Source organism: Danio aesculapii, chromosome 23, assembly GCF_903798145.1.
Source record: "Danio aesculapii chromosome 23, fDanAes4.1, whole genome shotgun sequence".
Taxonomy (NCBI): Eukaryota; Metazoa; Chordata; class Actinopteri; order Cypriniformes; family Danionidae; genus Danio; species Danio aesculapii.
The window spans coordinates 5,375,573-5,402,512 of NC_079457.1; the positions used below are offsets into that span (position 1 = coordinate 5,375,573).

General features: G+C 37.3%; 1 protein-coding gene across 1 annotated transcript; it reads right to left on the reverse strand.

Annotated features, from left to right (window-relative positions):
* Window positions 1-7,530: 7,530 nt before the first annotated feature.
* On the reverse strand, window positions 7,531-26,468 carry LOC130216890 (cytochrome P450 2J4-like). Its single transcript, XM_056448797.1, has 9 exons — window positions 26,260-26,468; window positions 25,052-25,205; window positions 21,828-21,980; window positions 21,450-21,610; window positions 18,823-18,996; window positions 18,597-18,738; window positions 14,794-14,978; window positions 11,058-11,199; window positions 7,531-7,820 (listed from the first exon to the last, which is right to left on the reverse strand). The coding sequence occupies exons 1-9, from the start codon at window positions 26,452-26,454 to the stop codon at window positions 7,630-7,632; spliced, it is 1,497 nt and encodes a 498-aa protein (XP_056304772.1). The 5' UTR covers window positions 26,455-26,468; the 3' UTR covers window positions 7,531-7,629.
* Between the last annotated feature and the right edge of the window lie 472 nt (window positions 26,469-26,940).

Sequence of the window (26,940 nt, forward strand, 5' to 3'; positions counted from 1 at the left end):
GAAGCATGGCGGAAGGAGGAACGCTGCCGACAATTTATCCCCCTTCAGCTTATTTTCCATCAACCGCTTGAAGAAACACTGCGTATATGCTGCGCAGAACTGATGCGCACTCTGATGTAAACAATCCCCGCATGTAAAAGCACTGTGTGCACGCAGTGCGCGCCGCCGCTGCCACCGCACTATAATCCTCACACGAAGAAGAAGCATGGCGGAAGGAGGAACGCTGCCGACAATTTATCCCCCTTCAAAAAGGGTAAAGTCAGAGGTTTGGAAATATTTTGCGTTCCAAAAAAATGCAGAGGGATTGCCAATCGAAGACGGTTTCCCTTTGCACATTCACTTTGATATTATTGCTCAAGTTTACTTTTATATTGTGTATTGTTTTATTTATATTTATTTGTATTTAAATGTTTGAAGTACTTTTAGTTAATTAAAAAGTTAGTAAAGTTACTAAGTTGACGAAACTTAAGTTTTTTGTGTTTTTTTTTTACCTGTTTCTCTAGTAAAATTACAATATCGTGATAATACCGTATACCGTGATAAAAGCTCAATCAATTAATTGAGCATGAAAATGTGATACCGGCACATGCCTAGTTTTAAGTCAGTTTAACTTAATATAAGTTCAATGAACTCATGATTAGTTTGATTCAGCTTAAAAAATTAAGGCAACCAAGATTTTTTTACAGTGTAGTAAAGTTATCATATAGCCTATATCTAATTTTAAAATATGAAATGTTGCAATTTACTTGTTTATTTTCTTTACATGGGCATTATGTTGTTTACTAATGTATTAAATAAAATGTTTCAAGTAATAAATTAATGCTTATGTGCTTGACTTAACCGTAACAAACACATCATAATATTACATTGGAATATGATCCACTTACATTATTTTTACAGAATTTTGTTTTACAAATTACAATTTGTGACCCAGTGTGTGAAAACCAGGCCTAATCTAATTCTGAGATAAAGTTTGATTGGAGCCATTCATTTCACTGTGATTTCAGTTGTTGACATTGTTTTACTCAGTTAATATTAAATACATATATTATTATTATTATTCTCACAGAATGTTCTTTATTTCATGTAGAAAACAGTATATTACAAAAAAAAAAGACTCTAGCTAGATTTTCACAGACTGGGTCACAAGTTTAACATTATTAAGCAATTAACCTAAATAGTGTTGATAATGATTACACTGTCATTACCATGTCTGCTTCGGGAGAGACTTGGGGTACGAAGAACTGACTGACTGCTTTGATATTTGCGAGCTCTGTCATTGCGGGAATGCTGCTCTCCGGAGGTATGTTGTCCCACAGAGCACCATGAGCCACAGAGAACGCTCTCCGACAAATCGTGCAGTTGGCTTAATAACAATTTCTACTCTGCAGCCAGGTATTTGTTTCCTCCCTGCAGTATTTTTTCAGTCGCTTGCGTTTAAATTCTAAACTTTGTTAGACGCGGAGGGTTAAATGGAGAAGCATCTGCCATTACTCTCTGTCAAGACTTGACAAACTCTGCTTAAAAGACCCACCCTCTTCACTGGACAGTTAAAAAAGACCAATCAAACTAATGATGACATCAAATATTACCCGTATTACCCAATCAAATCTTGGGAAATGAGGCATCTTCATAAACTGCATGTGGGATGATTTGCATGAAAAGCTACTTTAAACAAAACTACAAATACGGGACAAAACCCGTCCCATATTGATTCAAAACGGGACGCGCAATTTCATTCTCCAATACGGGATGATTCCGTATTTTAAGGGACGGGTGGCAACCCTAATCTCGGTTTAATGTTTATCGTCTTTTTTTTTTCATATTTATTTTGTGTTGTCACTTCATGTACACTGGAAGCTTCTGTAGCCAAAACAAGTTCCTTGTGTGTGTGAAGCACACTTGGCAGTAAAAACTGAGTCTGATTTAAATATACCTGAGCCTATAAGTGCTATTGTACATTGATAGTGGATGTATTTAAGATAAAATAAAACAAACAACACTTTCTCCTGAAGGAAAAATATAGGGAATACTGTGGAAAAAAATCTGCAATCTGTTCAGTAATTTTTGAAAAAGAATAAACATTGCATAGGTGAGCAAATGATTTTGCTATCAACTGTAGATATCAGCAACAATGTTAATTCATTAGTAATTCTCTCATTGCATTTCAGCCTTTTATATTGTTTTATTGTGTTAATCGTGACTAGGTTTTAATGTGAAATGCTTAAGTTCACTTATCGGCCTTATTCAGGACGATGACGAGTCTGCTTACAGACAGGAGGTTAAGGAGTTGGCTGTCTGGTGTAGCCACAACAACCTGGAGCTCAACACGCTCAAAACAGTGGAGATGATAGTGGACTTCAGGAGAAACCCCCCTGCTCTCCCCCCACTGAGCATCATGGACAGCATTGTGGCAGCAGTGGAGTCATTCAGGTTCCTGGGCACCACCATCTCTCAGGACCTGAAGTGGCACACTCACATTGACTCCATTGTCAAAAAAGCTCAACAGAGGTTGTACTTTCTTCATCAGCTGAGGAAGTTTAACCTCCCAAAGGAGCTGCTGAAACAGTTCTACACCTCCATCATTGAATCAGTCATCTGCACATCAATAACTGTCTGGTTTAGCTCAGCTACTAAATACGACCTCCAAAGACTACGTCGAATAGTTCGGACTGCTGAGTGAATCACTGGTACAACCCTTCCTACTCCCCAAGAATTGTACTTATCCAGAGCGAGCAGAAGGGCTGCCAAAATCACTCCGGACCCCTCACACCCAGCACACTGCCTCTTTGAACTTTTACCCTCTGGTCGACGCTACAGAGCACTGCGCACCAGAACAGCCCGACACAGAAACAGTTTCTTCCCTCAGGCAATCCATCTCATGAACACTTGATGATAATAATTGTGGAACCAACATCACTACTGCTATACACTTTTATACACATATACACTTATTTAACAACACACTTTACATGCCAATTTGCACATAACAGCTGCACATATAACGTATATAGTGATAAACACGTACATACACTTGTCAATCTGTATATTTGCACTCACTACTTCTATTTTCTATATATATATATTTATTATCTGTTTTTTGTCCTGTCTCTGTAATTCTGTTGTACTGTAGAATTTCTGTCATGAAAACAAATTCCTCGTATGTGTGAACATACCTGGCAATAAAGCTCTTTCTGATTCTGATTCACACCCTTTGTGTTGTGGAGAGCCCAGTCTTTTTGAATGCTAATAAGCCTCTCCAGTGAATCAAAGGTCATTAAATACGTGGAGTTCAAAAACCGCAAGAGATAATGGACCGGTTACAAATGTGTCTGTGTGTTGTTTGTACTATTTAGTTTTAGAATTTAGTAAATCAAATTTTGGTTAAATTAAATACAGATAAATGTTAAGCCCCAACCAAGGAAACAGCAAAGACATACAGATCTTTTGAAGCCCATCGGGTTCTTCAATAATTGTGGTAAGTTTCCCACAAAAGGCAGAGGTGTTGGACCAGGTGGAAATCGACCTTTGTAGGAATTAATCCTGAAGATCTCAAACAGAACCAGAAAAAAGGCCAAATCTAATTTAAGGAGGGCCAACATGATAACAGATTGAGTTCAGGACAAATACAATAGCAGCAGAGTCAGGGGCTTTATAACAGGGCAACCTAGAGCAAGAAGGTACGGAAGCGTAGAGCTGCCACCCAGGTAAAAAAAAATCTGAGCTTTATCACGTTTGTACAATACACTTTTCACGTTCTTACAATATAATATCACGTTTGTACAATATAATATCACGTTTGAACAATATAATATCACATTCTTACAATATAATAGCACGTTTGTACAATATAATATCATGTTTGTACAATATAATTATCACGTTATTACGTGAAAACTTTATTGTTTAGGCTACGTTTACCTGGTGCGATCAGAGCGTGAGAAAATGTCTCGTTTACCAGAGTTAATTAAGTTCTATTTTATGCTTGGATTGAGACATGGGGAAATTTTGCAGCTACTGATCAGCTTGGACAATGTTGTTATCAGCATGCCAGTTTTCAGGTAGGCGGGCTCTTCGCACCTGACAATAAAGTTTTCACGTAATAACGTGAAAAGTATATTGTACAAACGTGAAAAGTATATTGTACAAACGTGATATTATATTGTAAGAACGTGATATTATATTGTAAGAACGTGAAAAGTATATTGTACAAACGTGATTTTTTTTTTACCTGGGTGGCAGCTCTACGCTTCCGTAAGAAGGAGACTTAAAAAAAAATAATAAAAAAAAATGAGTTTGACTTGCTGTTCACCCTCTCAGCAAGAAAGTGTTACCCTGTTTAACGGAGAGATTTTTTCAACAAATTTTTAGACATAATAGTTTTGATAACTCATTTCTAATAACTGATTTATTTTCTCTTTGTCATGATGACAGTAAATAATATTTTACTAGATATTCTTCAAGACACTTCTATACAGCTTAAAGTGACATTTAAAGGATTAACTAGGTTAATTAGGTTAACTAGGCAGGTTAGGGTAATTAGGCAAGTTATTGTATAACGATGGTTTGTTCTGTAGACTATCAAAAAATATATAACTTAAAAGGGCTAATAATTCTGACCTTAAAAATGTTTATTATTATATTATATTATAGCCGCAATAAAACAAATAAGAATTTCTCCAGAAGAAAAAAATGTCAGACATACTGTGAAAATTTCCTTTGCTTTCCTTTCCTTTGAAAATTTGCCCTGTTAAACATCATTTGGGAAATATTTAAAAAAGAAAAAAGTCAAAAGGGGGGGCTAATAATTCTGACTTCAACTGTATATCTTAAAAGCTGAATATCGTCTTAAAGCTGAATAAGTGAGATTTTGATTGATGTATGATTTTTGTTAGGTGCCTGTGCGGCCTCCCACTTTGAGAACCACTGGTGAGTTTGTGGAGATGTGTATGTGAAGCTGAAGAGAGGTAAAAGTTGCACCCCCCCCCCCCCCCCCCACACACACACACACAAAAGAGCTCATAATACAAACCACATGAAAATAAATTTTATTATTAATTAATTGTTTAATTATAAAATTATTAGAATAAAAATATAATATACCTGCCCCCTTTCAAATGTTAATGGATAAACACAGAGCTGTGCTTAAATAAACGTTCAAACTTGTTAAGATACATGAGTCAATTAACTGCAATTAACTGTTTTATTACTAAAGTAATCAGAATTATCTGAGAAGAGTACATTTAAGCCATGTCCACATGCACATGGTTGTTGTTTTTTTAATTAATTTCTACCCATTTAAAGAATCCACATCCACATTAAAATACAACAATCCTGAAAAAGGGAAATGACGGCACACAATCTTACATCAAATAAAGGAGAAAACAGCGATGAGGTAAAATCTCCCAACATAACACTGTAACCAGAGTGTCTCAAAATCTTCACCATGCAATGGGTTTTCACAAATATTCAGTTTTAGTGACCTGATACTGCATTTACATGAGGACAAGTGGCCAAACTGCATAGCAAAAGCTGCAGCCTGAGGTTTAGAAAGTAGTCTTGTGTGCCTCAGTGGCTTGTTGTTAATGTTGAGTTTTAGTGTGTGATCATGTGACAGACTGTAAATTTAACAGTAAAATATAAAAGTTTAAGCAAAAATAGTGCACCCCAATTTATTTTTTTAAATCTTTCTTTTAGTTTTATATTTGAAAAGACCTCAATAATAAATGTGTTCTGTTATATGAACTGAAGTGTGTTCGGTGAGATGCCTGTAGAGGGCGCATTTCACTAGCGCAATGAGGAAGTTTGTTCTGGTCAAAGGGCAATGCTATTAAAGAGAGCGCCTGAACGCATCAGATCCTAATCTGTGTGTATTGCATCTTTCTTACAGGTATGTAAAATCGGTTTTATAACCCAATACTCATTTATATTGAAAATTAAGAGGTTCATAAACATCATAGATGATGGTTGTGCATTTAATGTGATTGTTGAGTTCTAAAAACGAGTACTTTATATGCAGTTCAGTTTATGCAATTCCAAGTTGAGTAATAGAGTTTACACTGCATAATACTTTAGAAACACAATGTGTTAATAATAGATGTTAAACAACTTTTCTGTATTTCCTGTATAATGTTGATAGATTTGTCGGGTTAAACTGGATAATGTGCTATACTGATGTTACTGCAGTTAAAGAGCCCCTATTATGGGTTTTTGAAAATGCCCTTCCATGTAGTGTGTAACACAGCTCTGAGTGAAGTGAAATATCCAGCTAAGGCTTAAATCTGTAAGTGTACAGTGTTTAAAACTATTGATTTATCTATAAAAGAGTCGACTCATAGTGCTTCAAACGAGTCGTCTTGATAACGAGTCATTAGGTGTTTCGTGATGACGCGACTACGAAACACAAGTAGTTGCGCACGCAAACCCGGGAGATTTGAAACCTGCGGCCCCGCCCTCTAACACAGAAAAAAAGCCACACACAGAGACACCGGTCGAATGAAGTCACGCTGTGCAGATGGATATTATTGACAGTCTACCCAAAGATGAAACCTAAGCATTATAGCCCAGCTTTGAGCAGTTCGAGTGCTTCTGGAAACTACATGCTTACAAAGAAGACTTCATCGGCCGTTTGTTAAAGGAAGGATCAGTAAAGACTGGCAGAACATGGATCAGTTTCTTCCTCCATTTCACAAGTGTAAGTACGTGCGATTAAAACACTATAAAGCGTGTGTGCACTGTGACTACTTTTATATTGTTGATTAGCTGCTGGGCATTTCACTTTGTCTCGCGCTGAAGGTTGTCAGTGTCGACCAATCAGTGTCGACCAGTGCAGGCTGTCATTGGTCCAATCAGAGCAGATTAGCTTCGCGCTGAGGAGGGGTTTGGGAACAAATGAATCACTGAACGATTCATATGGGAGTCACTGGAATAATTAGGTAAAAATAAATGCAGATTATAAGACCATGACAGTGTTTTTTGACCTTGCATGCATATTAGACTTGTTGGAGACCCTTACAACCAAAATATGACCCTATTTCATGTATAATATGGGCTCTTTAAGGTGTAAAAGGGAAAACATAAAATGCTGGTAGTCTTGAAGGGTTAAACACATTATACATAGGTAAACGAAGACTAGATTTTGATTGTTTATTTAATCAAATTTATAATGTTGTTGTACTCTAGTGATGCTGATTTTCATTTGTATAAAACCTCACCATATCTAAAATAGATAAGTGTATCATTAAGATAAATTTATGTGTGAATATGGTGGCATATGGTGGTGCTAAGACACAAAACATGTTGAATAGTATACAGATGTTTATTGCTGCTTTAAAATGTATAAAGAGAAAATGTTAAGGTATTACGTTTATTGACTTCATGGATGAAAATTGTAATACTGTCATTTGAATTGTCCAGAAAGCATAACCTGTGAAGGAATAATGTTAATAGTTATTGACTAAACGTTTTGCACTTGCTGTTTATTTTGAAAAAGGGGAAAAGCTATTAAAGAAAGCGCCAGAACGCAGCAGATTCTAATCTGTGTTTATTGCATCTTTCTTACAGTTACTGGCTCTTATGCTTCACTGTCTGGGGCTGGTAACAATTACATGATGTCTGTCTTGTTTCAGATCACTTTTGGTTGTCTCTGCTGTGGCAAATGACGTTAAAGGTCTGAGGAGAGCGAAGAATACCCAAGATGCCATCCATGTTTATGGGCTTTGCGTCAGGTGGCCAGGAGAAACGAATCCTCTGTAGGAGAGCCGTGATGAACAAGAAGAGCTCCGTTCTTGCCAGTGTCTCACCCAGACAAGCCCTCGGTCCTGATAAAACACAAACACATCCAGCAACTATTGCTTGTGCCTAAAGGGTTAGTTCACTCAAAAATGAAAATGCTCATGTCCTTCGAAACCCCTGAGCTCTTCATCTTCTGAAAATAAAATAATTCCTTACATTTATATAGCGCGTTTCTGGACACTCCTCATCCACTACCAGCATACAGCATCCACCTGGATGATGCGACGGCTGCCATACTACACAAGACCACACACCAGCTGATTGGTGGAAAGTGATGAAGCCAATTATGATATGGGGATGGTCAAGGAGGCCATGATGGACAAAGGTAAGTGGGCAAATTTGGCCAGGATGCCGGGGTTTAACCCCTTCTCTTTTTCAAAGAACATCCTGGGATTTTTAGCAACCAGAGAGTCAGGACCTCGGTTTAACGGTCTCATCCAAAAGATGGCGCTCACTGAGCAGTATAAAGACCACATCAATTTATAGAACTCAGGTTGAGCACCCCCTGCTGGTCTCACTAACACCATTTCCGGCAGCAACCTAGCTTTCCCATGTGGTCTCTTATCCAGGTACTGACCAGGCACAGCCCTGCTCAGCTTCAGCAGGGTTTCCGCAGGGTCTTAAAAATCTAAATTTAAGGCCTTAAAAGGTCTAAAATTGGCTGTTCTAGGTCTTAAATATTTTACACAGGTCTTATTTTTCCGATGTCCATGTAACACTACATCTAATGCTCATTTTAGATGTTTTCTTGGTGTTGTAGTTCTTTATTTCATTAGTCCAATTGTAATTTGCAGTATCACAACTACAAATGAGACCAACATGCACTAGCCAATCAGCTTTCTGTTATTAAATTATTATTCTGTTCGCTTTGTGTGCATGCGAGTGCGACATGATTTCGGCTGGCGGAGCTCACAAAATGTTTTGAGACTCGAGTGAACAGTTTGCGCGGCGTTTGATTTGAGTTGAGTATGAAACACTTTGAAGAGATTTTGTCTGATACAAGTATGACTGTACAGACATCTTAACGATCCGTCTATGCGTGATCATAGGAAGAACTAGATGACCAATAATTCTTGGCTAGATATTGCAACAGCAGTAGGAAACGAGGAAAGTTTTTGTAAAGGTTTGGAAAAACCTGAGGGATAAGTTTGTTGAAACAAAAAAAAAAAAAGGCCATGGCAAATGTGGAGTCCCAGGAGGTTTTATTATTACAGAAACATGTTTTTCCACCATTTATAGGTTTTACACTGATGTATAGGCCTATATTACAATTTTGAATTTAAAACAATTTACAAGTCTCAAATTAAAATTAAGTAACAAATTATGTCTTTGATACAGTTGAAGTCAGAATTATTAACCCCCCTTTGAATTTTTTGTTCTTTTTTATATTTCCTAAATGATGTTTAACAGAGTAAGGACATTTTCACACTATGTCTGATAACATTTTTTAATCTGGAGAAAGTCTCATTTGTTTTATTTCAGCTAGAATAGAAGCAGTTTTTATTTTTTTAAAACCCATTTTGAGGTCAATATTATTAGCCCCTTTAAGCTATATATTTTTCCAATAGTCTACAGAACAAACCATCATTATACAATAACTTGCCTAATTACCCTAACCTGCCTAGTTAACCTAATTAACCTAGATAAGCCTTTAAATGTCACTTTAAACTGTATAAAGGGGCTTGAAAAATATCTAGTCAAATAATATTTACTGTCATCATTGCAAAGATAAAATAAATCAGCTATTAGAAATGAGTTATTAAAACTATTATATTTAGAAATGTGTTGAAAAAAAAATCTCTCCGTTAAACAAAAATTGGGGGAAAAAAAATAAACGGGGCGAATAATTCAGGGGGGCTAATAATTCTGACTTCAACTGTAACTGTAAAGGAATATATAAACCAGTTTACAATATATTGATGCACCGGGAGAAGAGCAGCGCACCAAGTCTAGCAGGGGGGGTGTGTGAGGCGCGCGGGTTTGTTTTTTTCTGCGCACATGCAGAGATGCGTCTGTTTGCTTTTTGATTAAACTACATTGCTTTCACCCGCGTTGATTTGATTGCACATAGAGAGCAACGTCTTTATTCCGGGAGTACCACTCTTAATAAATACACTTGCATATGAAGTAGTTCATATCTCAAAGCGTTTACTGGGGCACTGGTGATGTTTACTGGAGCACGTGCCCCAGTAAATTGGGTCTAGCGACGCCCCTGGTATAGATCATTGCACATCGCTTAAGAATGTGCACCTTAGGGGGCATTCACATATTGCGTCTAAAAGTGTATGGAAAGCTTAAGGCACGTCACTTCCTATACAATTTTTAATGTGCTTTGCACTCACGCTCCTGTGGACTCATGTTGTTGCTATATGACCATCAACCATTTTCTCAGAGTATGACAATCAAGTTTTATTTATTAAATTTAAAAAGAGTTGCAGAGTTTGGGTGCTCTGATTGTCTGAGGCAATTAGTCTACTGTTATTAATGAACATTCCATGCAAATTATGAACCTGATTGGTTAGTTCTAATCACATGACCCACTTGCTATGTTCTGAAGTTGTAAATTGCGCCTGGAAAACGTGATATATGAACAGCCCCTTATACTGACACTAAGGAGAAGGAACTGTTGCACAAAGTTATTATTTTCATTTATTTTTATGTGCACACAAAAGTATTCTAGTAGCTTGATAATATTCTGATTGAACCACTGTGGTCTATGGTAGATGGGGAGCTCTCAGATTTCCTCTGAAATATCTTAATTTGTGTTCAGAAGATGAACAAAAGCGTGGTGGCGCAGTAGGTTATGCTGTCACCTCACAGCAAGAAGGTCGCTGGTTCGAGCCTCGGCTGGGTCAGTTGGCATTTCTGTGTGGAGTTTGCATGTTCTCTCTGCGTTCGCGTGGGTTTCCTCCGGGTGCTCCGGTTTCCCCCACAGTCCAAAGACATGTGGTACAGGTGAATTGGGTAGGCTAAATTGTCTGTAGTGTTTGTGTGAATGAGTGTGTATGGATGTTTCCCAGAAATGGGTTGCAGCTGGAAGGGCATCCGTTGCGTAAAAAAAATGCTGGATAAGTTGGCGGTTTATTCCGCTGTGGCGAGCCTTGATTAATAAAGGGACTAAGCCGAAAAGAAAATGAATGAATGAATGAAGATGAACAAAAGTCTCAAGGGTTTGAAATGGCATGAGGAGTAATTGATGATTTTAATTTTTGGGAGAACGAATCCTTTAAATATGTAATTGATTTAACAAACAGCTGACTCACCCAGTGAAAAGGGAATGAAAGACTCCGGCTTGCTGAAGTGTCCATTCTCATCCAGGAAATTCTCTGGGTTAAATGTGTTCGGATGCTTCCAGTGCTCCTTATTGCTAAGAATAGCAGCTAAGTTCATTAGTACTATAGTTCCCTGTATGAGGAAAAGATTGGCAGAGTTTAAATACATTTTTTTCCCAGATTAAATTATTTTGTGTAGAGTACCTTATCTAAATGCATATATTGTATCATATAATAGAATATTTTAAGGTGGTAATTGGAAGCACATGCATGCTTTTTTTTTCCTCTTTAGTTTGTTATATAGCCTACCTACATTATTACTGTGTATGTACTAGGGTTGTCACAATACTAAAATTCGGTACCAATTGATACTGAAATTTTAAAAACGTCTATTTTCCGCTAACATTTGAGCACTGTTAAGCGCGTTCCTAAACACAGCTGATTTGCCATTGTGTTCACGTGCTTAACAGAAAAGACTGTGATTGGTCGTGAAGGTCATCAGTTCACCCATGGAGTGTTTCAAAGTCACGTCAATCAACTGGTTTGTCTATAAGCTGACTTATGAGTGATCCGCTGATTAATCACAGCTTTAAAACGCCTTAAGTGTTCCTGTATCTGTGGTTGGGTTAGGGTTTGTGATTGGCAGTGAAGGTCATCAGTTCACCGAGCTCACTTCTGTTTACGCTGTCATTTCTGCTAAGCACATGAACACAGGTGCAAATCATGAGTGTTTGGGAACGTGCTCAAATGTTATCGGGAAAACCTTTTTTTTCTGTCAAGCTTTCCCTGTGGAAAATCCTGAAAAAATAATTTGCATTCATGCCCAGGAGATTCTGTGTGTGTACATGAAAAAAAAACACTAAAAGGTGGTTGATGGGGAAATCCCCATAGGGGAAGTTTCAACATAGCATTTCCGCTTTTACCCTCGAGGAACGAGGGTTGCGTCATTAACCGGAGCATTCTGTGGAATGACTAAAAGCTACCAGTAAGATTGTGAAAAACTGTACATTTCTAGTCAAACCATTCTTCTGCAATCTTATTCCAAAAATGGAAATAAGGGCAGTATTACAGTTTTTCTCAATTGGTTTGGCTCATTTCTTGAAACAAACCTCCAAACCACTTGGCAATTATTCACAACAGACTTGAATTTCTCATTCATTTCATCAAATTACAAATGTCTAAGTACATCTTTGCAAATGATTAAGAACAGCCTACATTTTTCCAAGTGAATAGATCTTGTTGATCTAAACTGATTGTTAATTCTCAGTCTAACGGTTGTTCTCTCCAAAATGTGTCTGCGTCATTTCATTGTACATGTCATTACATGCACAATAGTCTGTTCAATTGTCAAAATTAGTCAAGACCATAATACCATGAATACCATACAGTAGGTGAATCCTTGGAACATTTGATTACAATTTATTACAGCTATTTATTCTATTTGCTCTGATATATGGAAGTTACTTTGTGTGTGGTTGATCATTACAATAAAAAAAAGGAGTTACCATTTCCTTGGCAGTATGAGTGCAGTGTGTGATGTCAAACCTTGGAGGCTACTCTTACCCTAAAATGCTATTTCTTTTTGTCAGTTTTATACACAATTGTATTCTGTTAGCTAGACAAAAACAGTGTAGTAACCATTGTCAATGAAGGACTGGGCTAAGTCTGTAAGGTGGACATGATGGATATTTTAGTGGTACTTTGCCATAATGACAAAACATCTAAACATTTTGACTTGCAGTGCTTACACAATGCTAAATGGAAGCATTTTGGGGCCACCGACTGTTTAAATGAGAAGGAAATTTAGTTTTGACACAAATGAACTGTTTTGGGAAAGGTATGAGCTTTTGCAAAAGAGCTATAGTGTTGTGCTAAACTGTAACACTGTTTTGCCAAATGATCTGTAATTTCTGTTTCAAGAAATCAGTCAAACCAATGGAGAAAAACTGTTACTGTTGTGCTTAACAGTAGTGAAATACAATATTGACAATTCAGGATTCAATGATGAATACTGAATAAACATTGATTAAATTATTCTGATTGATTAAAACCCCAAATCCACACACCAGGCCCTGATCTAATCAGTATCTGACTTTGGAGTCAGTATGGACCTTCTTTGGTAAAAAAAGACATGCCATATCATTTTCATTCCAACAGTGGCATTGTATGTCTTTTCTCATTCAGATCATGCACCTAAATCATGATTTTAAAAGCAATAACAGCATTAAACACTGGAATTGTCTTACTCAAAGACATAACAGTGATAAAACATGAGCAAAGTTAGAAGGGCTGCAACAACTAATCGATAATTATCAATAATGAAATTTACTGTCAACGAACATGCTGAAGACCGTGACGACAAGATACACAGCTGCTAAATTATTGGACAGAACCACAAAAAAAAAAAAAAAACATGCACCCTAGTCCTCCAATGTATGAAAAAAAAAACCTGTATAGCCTTCCACAGTCAGCTTTGTTGTGTCAAACACTAACAGTCATCCAGAAACATGGATTTTCCTACCACTGCTATGCTGATGATACCCAGCTATACCTCTCTTTTCACCCTGATGATCCCTCGGTTCCAGCTCGCATTGCAGCTTGCCTGTCAGACATTTCACACTGGATGAAAGATCATCATCTTCAGCTTAACCTCACGAAAACGGAAATGCTTGAAGTTTCTGCCAACCCGACTCTTCACCATAACTTTTCAATCCAGATGGATGGAGCAACCGTTACTGCATCCAAAATGGTCAAAAGCCTTGGAGTAACGATTGCTGACCAACTAAACTTCCCTGACCACATTTCTAGAACTGCTCGATCTTGCAGATTCGCACTCTATAACATCAGAAAGTCCGACCCTTCATATCTGAACATACAGCTCAACCCATTGTTCAAGCTCTTGTCCTCTCCAAACTGGATTATTGCAACTCTCTACTAGCCGGGCTTCCAGCTAGTTCTATCAAACCTCTTCAGCTGCTTCAGAACGCAGCAGCAAGAGTGGTCTTTGATGAACCCAAAAGAGCACGTCACTCCGCTACTCACCCGTTTGCACTGGCTGCCAGTTTCTGCTCGCATCAAATTCAAAGCTCTGATGTTTGCTTACAAAGCGACCTCTGGCTTTGCTCCTTCGTATCTGCTCTCACTTCTGCAGATTTATGTGCCCTACAGAAACTTGCGTTCTGTGAATGAACGTCGCCTCGTGGTTCCAGCCCTAAGAGGGAAGAAATCACTTTCCCGAACTCTCACATTCAATCTGCCCAGTTGGTGGAATGAACTCCCTAACTACATCAGAACAGCAGAGTCACTTGCTGTCTTCAAGAAACGGCCAAAAACTCAACTATTTAGTCTCCACTTTCCTTCCTAATCTGTAACTGCCTCTCTGGCTATACCACTAACTGTACTCTTTTTCAAAAAAAAATAAAAAACATTACTAATGCTTTGCTTTTTAGACTTTACACACCTGAAACTTGTCTATAGCACTTGTTCACTGCTGCTCTTATAGTTGTGTAAATTGCTTCCTTGTCCTCATTTGTAAGTCGCTTTGGATAAAAGCGTCTGCTAAATGACTAAATGTAAATGTAAAATGGTATAGTTTAAGTGTTTTGGTTTAAACTGTTTGCTAACTTGGGGACATTCAAGCTAGATCAGTTCATTTGAGATGGTTGTCAGGATTTACAGTGAATTATAACATATAACTTATTTCACTCAAATTCCATATTTTATTTACCTGAGGAATGTTGTATCCGTGTAGTTTTGTGGGTAGAATGGTTTGATGCATCAGAAAAGGTACAATGTTTGCACATCGCTGAATCTCGTAAACAGTGGCGAGAGTGTATGGTAGTTTGTCACGGTCATCCATGCTGGGCAAGCGGTCGTAACCCAGAACCCGAACAATCTCCTTATGACATCTTTCTGTGTTAGGCGACAAAATGTTAGGGGGGGGTTAAGGACCCATCAAACACAAAATGTTCTTCTTACATCCCCATATGGATACCATTATGTTGTTTATTAATCAATAAAGAATATTTCTCCATGAAGTTTATCCAAAAACTAAACTTCTCAGAATGTTGCAGGGAGGAATTCTTCATGGAACAACTTAAGCCCTGTTCACACTATGAGATTTCATCCATGATTTGGTCATCTGAGACAAATTTGGAAAATCCTAAAAAGTTCCTAAAATACTAGGCTAAAATCTGTGATCTTTGTTACTTGGTTTAAAATGTTCACCAACAGCCGCTTAATGGCCATTGCAATCAGATTATCCCTTCAGGGAAGTTCTTGTAGTGTCAGAACATTTCTGTCACTTTCCTGCAGTGTTCATACTGCCATGGGGGAATGCAGACATCCCAAGTTGGAAAAAGTCATTTCCGGGGGACACAGAGATGATTTGTAGGTCGGGAAGAAGAGCGGTGAGGGCGTGTGCGTGCGATGTACCTGAAGAGCGGTGGGGGTGAGTTACGTGCGACGTACCTGAAGAGCAGTGGGGGTTGAGTTGTGTCTGACGTACCTGAAGAGCTGGGAGGGATGCGGTGGAGACTATTTAAAGACCGGGCAGGATTCGCAAGATTTTCGGGAGATTATCATTCGTTTCCAGCAGTCTCTATGCATTAGAGACTCACAAAACTTCCGGGAGACTTGGGATGTCTGGAAATGTCAATTTTTTTTTTCTTCCTGGGTTTATTATTGAGGCACATCATGCAAAATCACCTCTGCAGATTGGTTATGTTTGCAATCAACCAGAACATGGGATGGGAAACTCCAGGGGTCTGTTCTCTGTACCTCGCTTAAATGATCTAAGATGATTTGGCAGATCCTGGATCTGTTAATCTTGATAATTGATCTCTGGCTAATTTGGTTCTTCAAACAAGTTCACGTATCAGATTAAAATGTCTAGATGAACTGATCTGAGATCGCTGCGTGTGTTGTAAAGGACAGATCTATCGTCCTCAAAATCATGATCAGCACTGAATTGATTGGCTGACGACACAGCAGCATAATGACATCATCTGATTAATATTCAATTATCCATGTGAGCAAAATTACATGAAATTAGCAGTAAATGGTTTGTTAAATATGACACGCAATAACTTTTCACATTTGTTGTGAGCTGCAGGCTTTACACTTTTAAGAGTATTCATCATGTATTTCAAGGCATATCAATGTATTTAGTTCTACATTTAGAGGAGATTTTCTTTATTATAGTAGCCTAAGTCTACTCAAGTTTTTTAATCGGCGTGAGGAATAACTGTATAAATTAATTTTGCATCAAAAAAGCACTTTGATATCAGTAAAGGTGTCAATCACCGGCATATTAGTGATCAAAACACGTGCATGACTGCATAAATTATTATCTTTTTTTTTTAAGTGGAATATTGTGCATGTACGCGTTTGTATGAAAAAGTTAATATCAATAAATTTTCTCTTTGAACCAGCAGGTGGCAGTCTTTTACTTTTGTTTCGGAGTGCAGATTGCATACGTTTTATTAATATATTTTTATTTAACTATATATATATATATATATATATATATATATATATATATATATATATATAGTTAAAAAAATATATATATACTATTTTCCCAAGTATAACTACTATAAGAAATTATCAGCATTTGGTACATACTTATCTTTGTATGTATTATCTTTGCTTGAACTGACCCGATCTAATCCTGTTTAAATGAAATGAGCCTGCTCCCGACCAGATTTGAGCTAGCAGAAATGTTGCTATGACAACAACTCTCAGATGAGTTTTGAAGAACGAAACGATCCTGGATCATGTCAAATCGTCAATAACCAAATCCAGCTAACTGAGTAATCCACGTACGAAGAACGGACCCCAGGTTAGTTGGCTTCTGTGTTTGGCACTTCTTCATTGTTGTTCAGTGTGACAACAGATCTTATAGTAGGCTTGTTTGAGATGAACAAAATCTGCACAGAACCGATCACCTTGAGCAGTATATAACAAATGTGTCTGACTTGAATCCGCCTTGTTCTGATGTCATGCTGATGTGAGCCGAAAAAAGGCAGCTACATTAGATTAATGACCCTTTTGAAAGGGTACCAAACACGAGAAAGGGTACCAAAAGGCGGAGCCACACGCGCAGCTGAACGCTATTGGTTTACAGAGATACGTCATTCGCTTACGCAACAAGCCAGAATGAAAACAAAAAACCCACCATGTTTGAATTACACAGCAAGAGATTATAGCGGAGTTATAAATACATATAATAACGAGCCATGGTCGATCTGTGCTCAAACAAACCTTGTCGTCGTGTTGATGAACAGTCACAAAGCCAAGAAGAAGAGCAGATTTACCCTGTGCCCTGTAGTTTTTTACGAGCCAGTCTGAGGCGCGAGCGGTTTCGCTTTCTTGCTAGCGCTCGCGCGCGTCTAACATTATATCTGAAATAACAAACTTCTTAAGCTGATGATAATAACCTGCGCTTGATTATTGACGTGCTTTTGAAACCCGATCCTGTCAGACACTGACAAACGCGAGAGTGAAGCACGAAAAAAACAAGGGAGGAGCCGGAAAAAAAGGAGCTCATTATTTTTTCAGCGAACGCGAACAAAATGCCATGTATAACTAACTTATTATCTTCACATTTTGGACTAATATGAACTCAGAATGATGGAATTACTCTCTAACAGAGGCTACATGTGCTGCTGAAGATTACAGACACAGATAAGAGGTTTTCACTGACTGTGGGCTATATTTTGTGTTGTTTTGAACCTAAATACTGACGAAATGTCTGCTATGTGTAGTTCTTCTGTAGTTGGTAACATATCGGAGACTGTAAGGGGCTGTATGTGTTCATATATGTTGCATTTATTTATTTAATATAATTACAGACGTTACAGTAGGCTGTTTCGCACTGTCTTTGATCTGCAGGTATAATCAACTCATGTTCATTAAAAAGTTAGTAATAAACATTTCTACACTAGTGTTTATGTGTATGAAGCATCTGTTTTGTGAGAAGTGCTTTTCATATGATATGTAAGTGCCCCATACAACTTTATTGTAGACATTTCCTCGAGCTAGAATGACGTCGACTGAAACTTTCTGTCATACACCACGCCCACCAAAAGGGTACCCTTGTTAGTGGAAATGCAAGCCTGATAAAGGTGACCTGTACCATACCGAACCGTACCGTACCAGTCAGTGGAAATGAGCCATAAGCTCTATGGTTCAGTAGCCCTCCATCAACTGCACACACTTAAATCATGATGGGAAACGACTAGCTGACAACACGACTTAATGCTTAATGGATGAGACTAGATGAGATTAATCATTTACTAGTCCATTATCTTTATTTTTTTGGATTTACATAAGAGCAAAAACACTACATGCATTTATGTCATATTCATGTGGTGTGATTTGTGCAGTTTGACCAAACCATTGTTAAGCAACATTTGAAGGGTAAAATCCCACAATCAGGAATGGTTTGTGAGGGCCACAGATTACCCCATACAGATTCCATATAGTGTTCAATGTGGCATAATGACCAGTATAAATTTGCTTTAGTACCTTGTACATCTGGGTTTTGAATCAAGTAGATGAGTCCCCATCTGATGGTGGTTTCTGTGGTGTCGGTTCCAGCAAAAAACAGGTCAGATGCTGACACAACTAGGTTTTCTTCCTGAAACGTGGAGTCTTTGCTTGACTTTTGCTGCTCCAGGTAAAAAAAAAAGTGTTAGTTTGTTGAAACAAAATTAATTGAATACATATGAGAAGCGTTCTTTCATGATCTCACTTTCTCGATCTCCATCAGATAGGCATCAATGAAGTCTCGTGGACTGTCTGGATCCAGAGTTTGTCTGTGTTCTTTAGCTTCGCCCTGGATAAAACCCGATACCTCAATGGCATTCTGCTTGATCTTCTGGTGTGGACCAGGGAAATGCTTGATGAAGGGGACCAAGTTGAAAATCTAAGACAGATAAACCAGTAATAAATATTCTTAAATTGTCCATTGGATGGTTATTTTGCTTATTTTAAAAATAATATTTTTCTATACATTTTTCTATTAAAAATGATAAATTATTGGAAAATAAATAAATCAGTGTTGCCAACTTAGTGACTTTTCAGACCCCCTCTAGCGACAAATTTTCAAAAAAGTGACTAGCGACAAATCTAGCGAATTTTTTGTGTGTTACTGAAGATTTTTACAGACTGTAATCTGTCAATACTGTACTGTCTCTACTCTTTTCAACGAGCTGCGGGTGATGCCGCCGGCCCCTCACCCACCACAGAGCCAGTGTTGACAACTTAGCAATTTTGTTGCTAGATTTAGCAACTTTTCATACTACCCTAGCAACTTCTTTTTCAAAAGGCACCTAGCAACAAATTTTGCAATTTCTAACATTCATTTGGCTACTTTCAGCAGTTTTTAAAATGTGACTCAAAAGAGCAGTAGCTGTAGGCTTCACATAGTAGAGTAAATTGCTAGCTCAGATTGTGTTTCCCATAACTGTTAATTTACTGATATTTGTTAACATGTATAATTGTTGGTAATTTAGTTAGCAATAAATTCCAATAGTGCTATAATTGTTGTCACTTTCACAAATGTGTTAATTTCACAAGTTAAAAAGAGTAAGTACACAAGCTGTGATTGTTTAAAAGAATACCCTGCTGAAAAATCCAGCTTAAACCAGCTGGATGGTTCAGTATGGTTCAGTAGCCCTCCATCAACTGCACACACCAAAATCATGATGGGAAACGACTAGCTGACAACACGACTTAATGCTTAATGGATTATTTGGCTACTTTCAGCAGTTTTTAAAATGTGACTCAAAAGAGCAGTAGCTGTAGGCTTCACATAGTAGAGTAAATTGCTCTAAATTTAGAGTAAATTGCTAGCAATAAATTCCAATGGTGCTATAATTGTTGTCACTTTCACAAATGTGTTAATTTCACAAGTTAAAAAGAGTAAGTACACAAGCTGTGATTGTTTAAAAGAATACCCTGCTGAAAAATCCAGCTTAAACCAGCCTAGGCTGGTTGGCTGGTTTTAGCTGGTTGACCAGCCTGGTTTTAGAGGGGTTTTGGCCATTTCCAGGCTGGTTTCCAGCCATGTCCAGCCTGGTCTTAGCTGGTCAGGCTGGAAAATGACCAGCTAAATGGAGCTAAAACCAGCTTGACCAGCCTGGTTTAAGCTGGACTTAGCTGGTTTTGGCTGGGCTCCCAGCCTGGCTAGGCTGGTCAAGCTGGTTTAGCTGGTCACATTCCAGCCTGACCAGCTAAGACCAGGCTGGAAATGGCTGGAAACCAGCCTGGAAATGGCCAAAACCCCTCTAAAACCAGGCTGGTCGACCAGCTAAAACCAGCCAACCAGCCTAGGCTGGTTTAAGCAGTTTTTTTCAGTAGGGTATAACTATTCATTATCAGTGCTATATTTAAAAATCAAAAAATTCTTATCGAAAAGAGTTAGTATTACTTTTACAAATAGTCAACTCTATTTATCTTACAAATCTAAATGGACATATATATTCAAATAATGTTTCTGCTGAGATGGCCAGTCAATTTGAGCAAACATTAATTATTTTGTATACTACATAAAGATGTAGTTTTAAGTTGCGATTACGTTGTCATCACGCAGAGTATTATATTAATAATAACCTATTTATTGTAGCTCTGGATGTAATGTTTTAATATAATATATCAAACGGCACCTCAGAGAGTAAAGACATGACGGGCTTACGCTTGTCAGATACTCCGTGATGACATCACTGATGTGCAAATTAGTGCGTGACATCATCTGGCAACATTTAGCTACTTTTCGGGCAGGCTTTAGCTACTTTTCATTGGAAATAGTTGGCAACACTGCCCAGAGCACTGACAGGTGGCCCAGTCCTCATACAGCAGTCTCTCCCACCTGCAGCCTGACAGCAGACCACCCCTCGGCATACTGACGGCAAATGATTTAGCACCGGCAGTGTGAAGGTATTTCCCTTGTACAGTCAAACCGACCTGCTTCTCCTTTATGTTCACAATTTAATTTGACCGTTTATTCTTTTCTTATTCACAATCACAGATATTTTAGTGACAATTTCAGCACTTGTCTGAGTTTATTACGTCTGAGAGATTACTGCAAATTCAACATCTTTAATGATATACTGTATTCAAACAGCAATACATTTTGTTAAATGGACATGCTTACATAGAGTAGTGCAAATATAAATACCCCTTTATTGACCATAGGCTGTTATACAGAAATGGTAGAACGTGATGACGTCAGTAATATGCAAATTAGAGTATGACGTAATCTAGCGACTTTTCGGGCAGAGCTTAGCGCCTTTTCGTTGAAAATAGTTGGCAACAGTGAAATAAATACCACGAAGATGAAGATGCAAAAGGAAAGACAAAAATAAAATGAGATCATACCTGTCCTGTAGTTGATCCTGCAAGCATCATGTTTTCATTCAGGATTTTCAAAAGGTATTCAAAGCGTTTGTTATCGTACTCAAAGCGATCTCCAAACACGATGGAGCAGATAATGTTGGAAATGGCATTCTGTAGGGCATGCTGGGGATTCATTGACTTGCCTACAAATAAAAATAAGAGACTATATCCAATGTGATATTATTTAGGCAATCAGAAATATGCAAAAAATAATATGCAAAAAGAAGCCTGAACCTACAACACTTACTGAATACTACAGCACTATCGCAAATCCAAAATGCTTCGTAAAAGGTTTCAGAAAGCACAGAAGAGCTTGTTTACTGCCTCACATAGTTTAATCTGAGCATGAATATTTCATACCTTCATCTTTGAGTATTTCAGCAATCAGATATCGGCTTTCCTCTAACACACGATCTTCTACTGTTTTTTTCCCCAGACCAAAGTTTCTGAGTGTGTGCAGAGCAAACCGTCTCTGCTGCCTCCAGGAGTTGTTAAATGTGACCATCACGATACCTAAGAAAGAGAGAAACAGACCTTCAAACCTACACATCTTTGGCACAATGACATGCTTTCATTTAGCTCCCAAGATCAACTGTACACTCAAAAATTAAGCTTGGATTTGATCCAGACAGCAGGTCTACCTTTATTTTAGTTTCTACGCTGAATGAGTTATTTTACAGACAAAAATTACGTCAAAACAACAGGTTTAAGCTGAGATAAGAAAGTATTACTACACACAGGAGCTTGTGTGAGGACAAAAAAAGGACAAATGTCATGCACTGTTTGCTGGCTGCCCAGCATCCTCTATTAACAAACTTCAATTAGTACAAAATGCAGCTGCCAGAGTTCTAACCAGGTCTAAAAAATTTGATCACATCACCCCAATTTTATCCTCCTTACACTGGCTGCCTGTTAAGTTTCGTGTTGAATTTAAAATATTGCTTCTTACATATAAAGCTTTAAGGTCTCAAAACTCAGGGCTTCTGGTAGTACCTAGAATAGCAAAGTCGAGTAAAGGAGGTCGAGCCTTCTCATTTATAGCTCCTAAACTCTGGAATAGACTTCCTGATAACATGCGAGGCTCAGACACACTCTCCCAATTCAAAACTAGATTAAAGACCTATCTGTTTAGTAAAGCATACACTTAGTGCACCACTTAGTGGGGTTCCACACAGGTTATGCATCTTGTTTATTTACACTATGAACAGCAGCTACGCTAATTATTTTCTTTATTCTCCATTTCCACCTGGGGATACTCTTCCCGAGGCCCTCAGACTATGCAGAGTCACTGACTCGATCCAAGACCAACGACGAGGTGATCCCAAGGTTTCCATATCCTGGACCAGGCCGTATCCTGAGCAGCTACTGTGGTGGTCATGGAGGAGTGGAGAACATGAGACTGATTCCTGTGACGCTCCAGAGACAGACGAGTCTTTGCTGAGGCCAGCTTCCAGCCTCCGCCGCTGAGATTGCAGCTCTGCACAAGACGTTTGGCCAGCGGAGAAATTAAAATGGTCATGCCCAACTGAGCCTGGTTTCTCTCAAGGTTTTTTTTTCTTCACTTCCACCATTAGTGAAGTTTTTTTTCCCTCTCCGCTGTCGCCACTGGCTTGCATGGTTCGGGATCTGTAGAGCTGCGCATCGATGGATTTGCTCTTCAATATTTGGACTCTCAGTAGTGATTATTAAACCACACTGAACTGAGCTGAACTGAACTGAACTTAAACACTACAAACTGAACTACACTGTTCCTATTTACCATGACCTTTTATGTGAAGCTGCTTTGACACAATCTACATTGTATAAGCGCTATACAAATAAAGGTAAATTGAATTGAATTGTCTTGAAATGCTAAATATAAACAGTGTGGTAACCACAGTACAAGCAGAATAATTGACTCTGGTCAACTGAATTATTAGAAAATAATGCATGCTTCGAATAATGGCCACATCCCCACTTCATCTGTGCATTATTTCAATAAATAATTAATAGAACATCCTAAATTATTCCTTACATAAAGGTATTGTCATAAAAAGTTGTAGTTTTAATATCTGTTCTCTGAAAAGTTCGTTTTTTCCATTACATTTCTATTAGGGCTGCACAATATATGGCTTCATCATCAATATTGCAATGTACACATCCGCAATACTTCACATCGTGAAGTCCAGTGTGCATTTTAGTGGATAAGGTACAATATTTTGTCATTGCGAAGAATATCCATAATGTTTATTATTTGCATATTGTACTTTTTAAGTATTTCAAGAGAGTTTAAAGGCACAATACATTTTAAAACAAAGATTATTTATATTTAAATATTTACAAGGTGAAGAATATACAGTGATGTTTTACTAAGTAATTTATCTATGCATGATGCAGATGTGCTGCCCTCCATAATCATTCTAAAATGACAAATTACTTCCAAAAAGAGCTATTCAAGTCATCTGGTCGTGTATATATTGCAACATTTATTCCTATTTTTCAATATCGTGCAGCATGGGCGTTGCTAGATCTATTTTAGGGGGGCTGTATATTTTACTCAGCCCCTCTAAAACTGCGATTATCTCATAAACTGTACACTAAATTATCACCTCAGTCTCCTTAAAATTTGATAAGAAAACGGCGGCAGAATTCGGCTCCTCCCCGTCTTTTGTTTTTCATTTGATCAGCAAACCACAGCTGTGGAAAGCGAGAGAACGAGGTGTGTGTTTATCGATAAATTGTTATAATATCTGCTTATTTGCAGTTCTTTGATATAGATAACCTTGTATAACTTGTATCCCAATGTCATTCAGGAGCAGTCGGGCTTTCTTTGCGTTCACCTCATCAGCACAGCTGTTTCCTCCAGCGAAAAATGTAACTCTTAACGAACATTTCGCTATTTTTATTTCAAACTTAACCACCAATATTAAACACTTTACAGTTCGTGTGGCATTAACTATACCATACAGTCCTGCACAGAAAGGATTAAATACAGTGGCAGAAGCACTTAGACAATGTACTCATTTTAGCTGTCACTGAGTCACTGACAGAGACAGAAACATCAAGTGTTGTCCAGTATTAAAAAAATACTTCTTTATTATTATCATTCAGATCGTGAAATATGTGAATTAGCCTGTAAGTTTAAAAATATTTATTTATATCTGTGTCATTTAATTAGAAAAGTGGCAGTTTATTTATTTAATACATGGAAACAAAAAATGCACTTGAATATAGAAAGTGGTTTTTACTACAGTAAACAGGTGGGCTAATTGGCTTATTCTGTCTATGTAATACAGTAGAATACTAGTTTACAACACATTAAACAAACATTTGTATTACTATTAATTATTACAAACAAGTGTATTAACTTAATACTTATAAATGTAATATTAGGAGATATATATATATATATATATGTGTGTTTGTGTGTGTGTGTGTGTGTGTGTGTGTGTGTGTGTGTGTGTATAAAATTAGTTTTCTACCTTATAAGGACCTGTGCCCCCCTAAAATGAAAATCCTGAAATCGCCCCTGTCCTGCAGCCTTAATTTTTTATAAAAACTCCTACTCCTATTTTGGAAGAAATATTATTAGGAGTGTTACTGACCGAGTCTCTTAGTTATCCAGTCAAAAAGAGGCGAAGCAGGTTTTCCAGAAAAAACATCCTGAACGTAGGCTTCCTTAGCAAGCTGGATTGTATTAAGCATTATTGCTGGCTTTCTCCCCAAAAAGATAGTGGTCATTTCTCCATATTGAGGCATCTGTATGGAAAACAATTAGGTTCAGGTTCAATGTGTACTGTAACTGAGTAAAGAGGGTACAGCCTGTATGTAATACATTTCATTTTTCATAAAAATTCTTCTGTTTTCTATTGTACTGATTAAAAAAAAAAATACTGGTGAGCACAGGACAATAGATTGTTTTTTAAATACTATTATTATTATTTCAACGTGGAAAGCTAAATAAAGTAAACAGACGTGTTATATTAACAATAATTATTAGCTCACACTTATTAAAGGTACAATTCTCAATTTAATAAACCAAGTTGTTGTTTATAAATAGCTAGTAAGCAAGTTGGGTTGTATTGGGTTAAATTTAGAACGCTAGTGGGGAAATATGTTTTTATATACAAGCGATAATCATGTGGAACAAATTACCAAAATGGATCATGGAAATAAAAGACTTGACGTTCAAAAAAGCGATCAAAAGATGGTTGATTGATGAGGATAATTAGTTTACTACTAATAATACTATAGTACTAAATATACAATATATAATCATATCAGGTTCTTAACGAGCATACATTGTTAAAAAATAAAAACATACACATAGCAACAACACAGAAAAAGAGTCGTATACAATCTTTTAGTTTGATTAAAGATAAATATTCTAAAATTGCTCCAGAAGGCACCTTTTCCAACATTTCACTTAAAATATTTCCAGAATAAAAACGTTTTCTAATATCATTTAATAATACAAATTCTATTAAAATATGTTTTATCATTAAAATACTCTTACACAAGTCACAGATAGGTTTTTCTTTGCCTTTCAATTATTATGTGTGTGTAAGTCTTGAGTGTCCGATTCTACATCTCGTACCTGGTCATGTCTATTTTCAAAACGGTAATTATTTCATTTACAAATGAATTCACTTCATACAATTTGTCATTCCTACATTCATCCCATTCCATTTGCCATTTCTCATTAACATACAGATTTAAAACAGGTTTTGGTGGATGATGATGTTTTATTTTCTATATGTTATTGTATTGTGAATAGGGTTACAGCTGGACCAAGAAAACAGCAAAGACTTACCGATCTTATGAACTTCTTTGGGCTCTTCATGTAATGTAGTGAGTTTCCTACAAAAGGCAGAGGTGTTGGACCTGGTGGAAGTCTACCTTTGTAGGAATTAATCCTGAAGATCTCAAACAGAACCAGAAATATCAAGCCCATGATCAGAGTTAAGCCCACTGAGGCCAAGTCTAACTTCACAAGACCCGCTAACATGATGACAGATTGAGTTCAGGACATATACAAGAGCAGCAGAAAGTCAGGAGCTTTATAGACAGAGGAAGAGGGAGGAGACCGAAAGAGAGTTTGACTTGGTGTTAACCCTTTCAGCTGTCAGCAGATCACTGATGTGGAGAATGGTATGTGCCAGCTGAATATGTCGAGAAAAAAAATACAAAAATGATTTATGATGATAAATGATTAATTAACTATATGATTATCTACAGCTGAAGTCAGAATTAGCCCCCCTGTTTATTAAATTTTTTTTAACAGAGATGTTTTCAACACATTTTTAAACATAATAGTTTTAATAACTCATCTCTAATAACTGATTTATTTTATCTTTGCCATGATGACAGTAAATAATATTTGACTAGATATTTTTCAAGACACTTCTATACAGTTTACAGTGACATTTAAAGGCTTAACTAGGTTAATTAGGTTAACTAGGCAGGTTAGGGTAATTAGGAAAGTTATTGTATA

Excerpts from the sequence above, each read along its gene's own strand:
- LOC130216890 (XM_056448797.1), bottom strand. The coding sequence starts at position 26,454 with ATGTTAGCGGGTCTTGTGAAGTTAGACTTGGCCTCAGTGGGCTTAACT. Across the intron at positions 18,997-21,449 it reads CAGGATCAACTACAGGACAG|ATTTTCAACTTGGTCCCCTT; the intron begins GTATGATCTCAT and ends TATCTGTCTTAG. Across the intron at positions 7,821-11,057 it reads TTTCATTCCCTTTTCACTGG|GACCGAGGGCTTGTCTGGGT; the intron begins GTGAGTCAGCTG and ends GTGTTTTATCAG.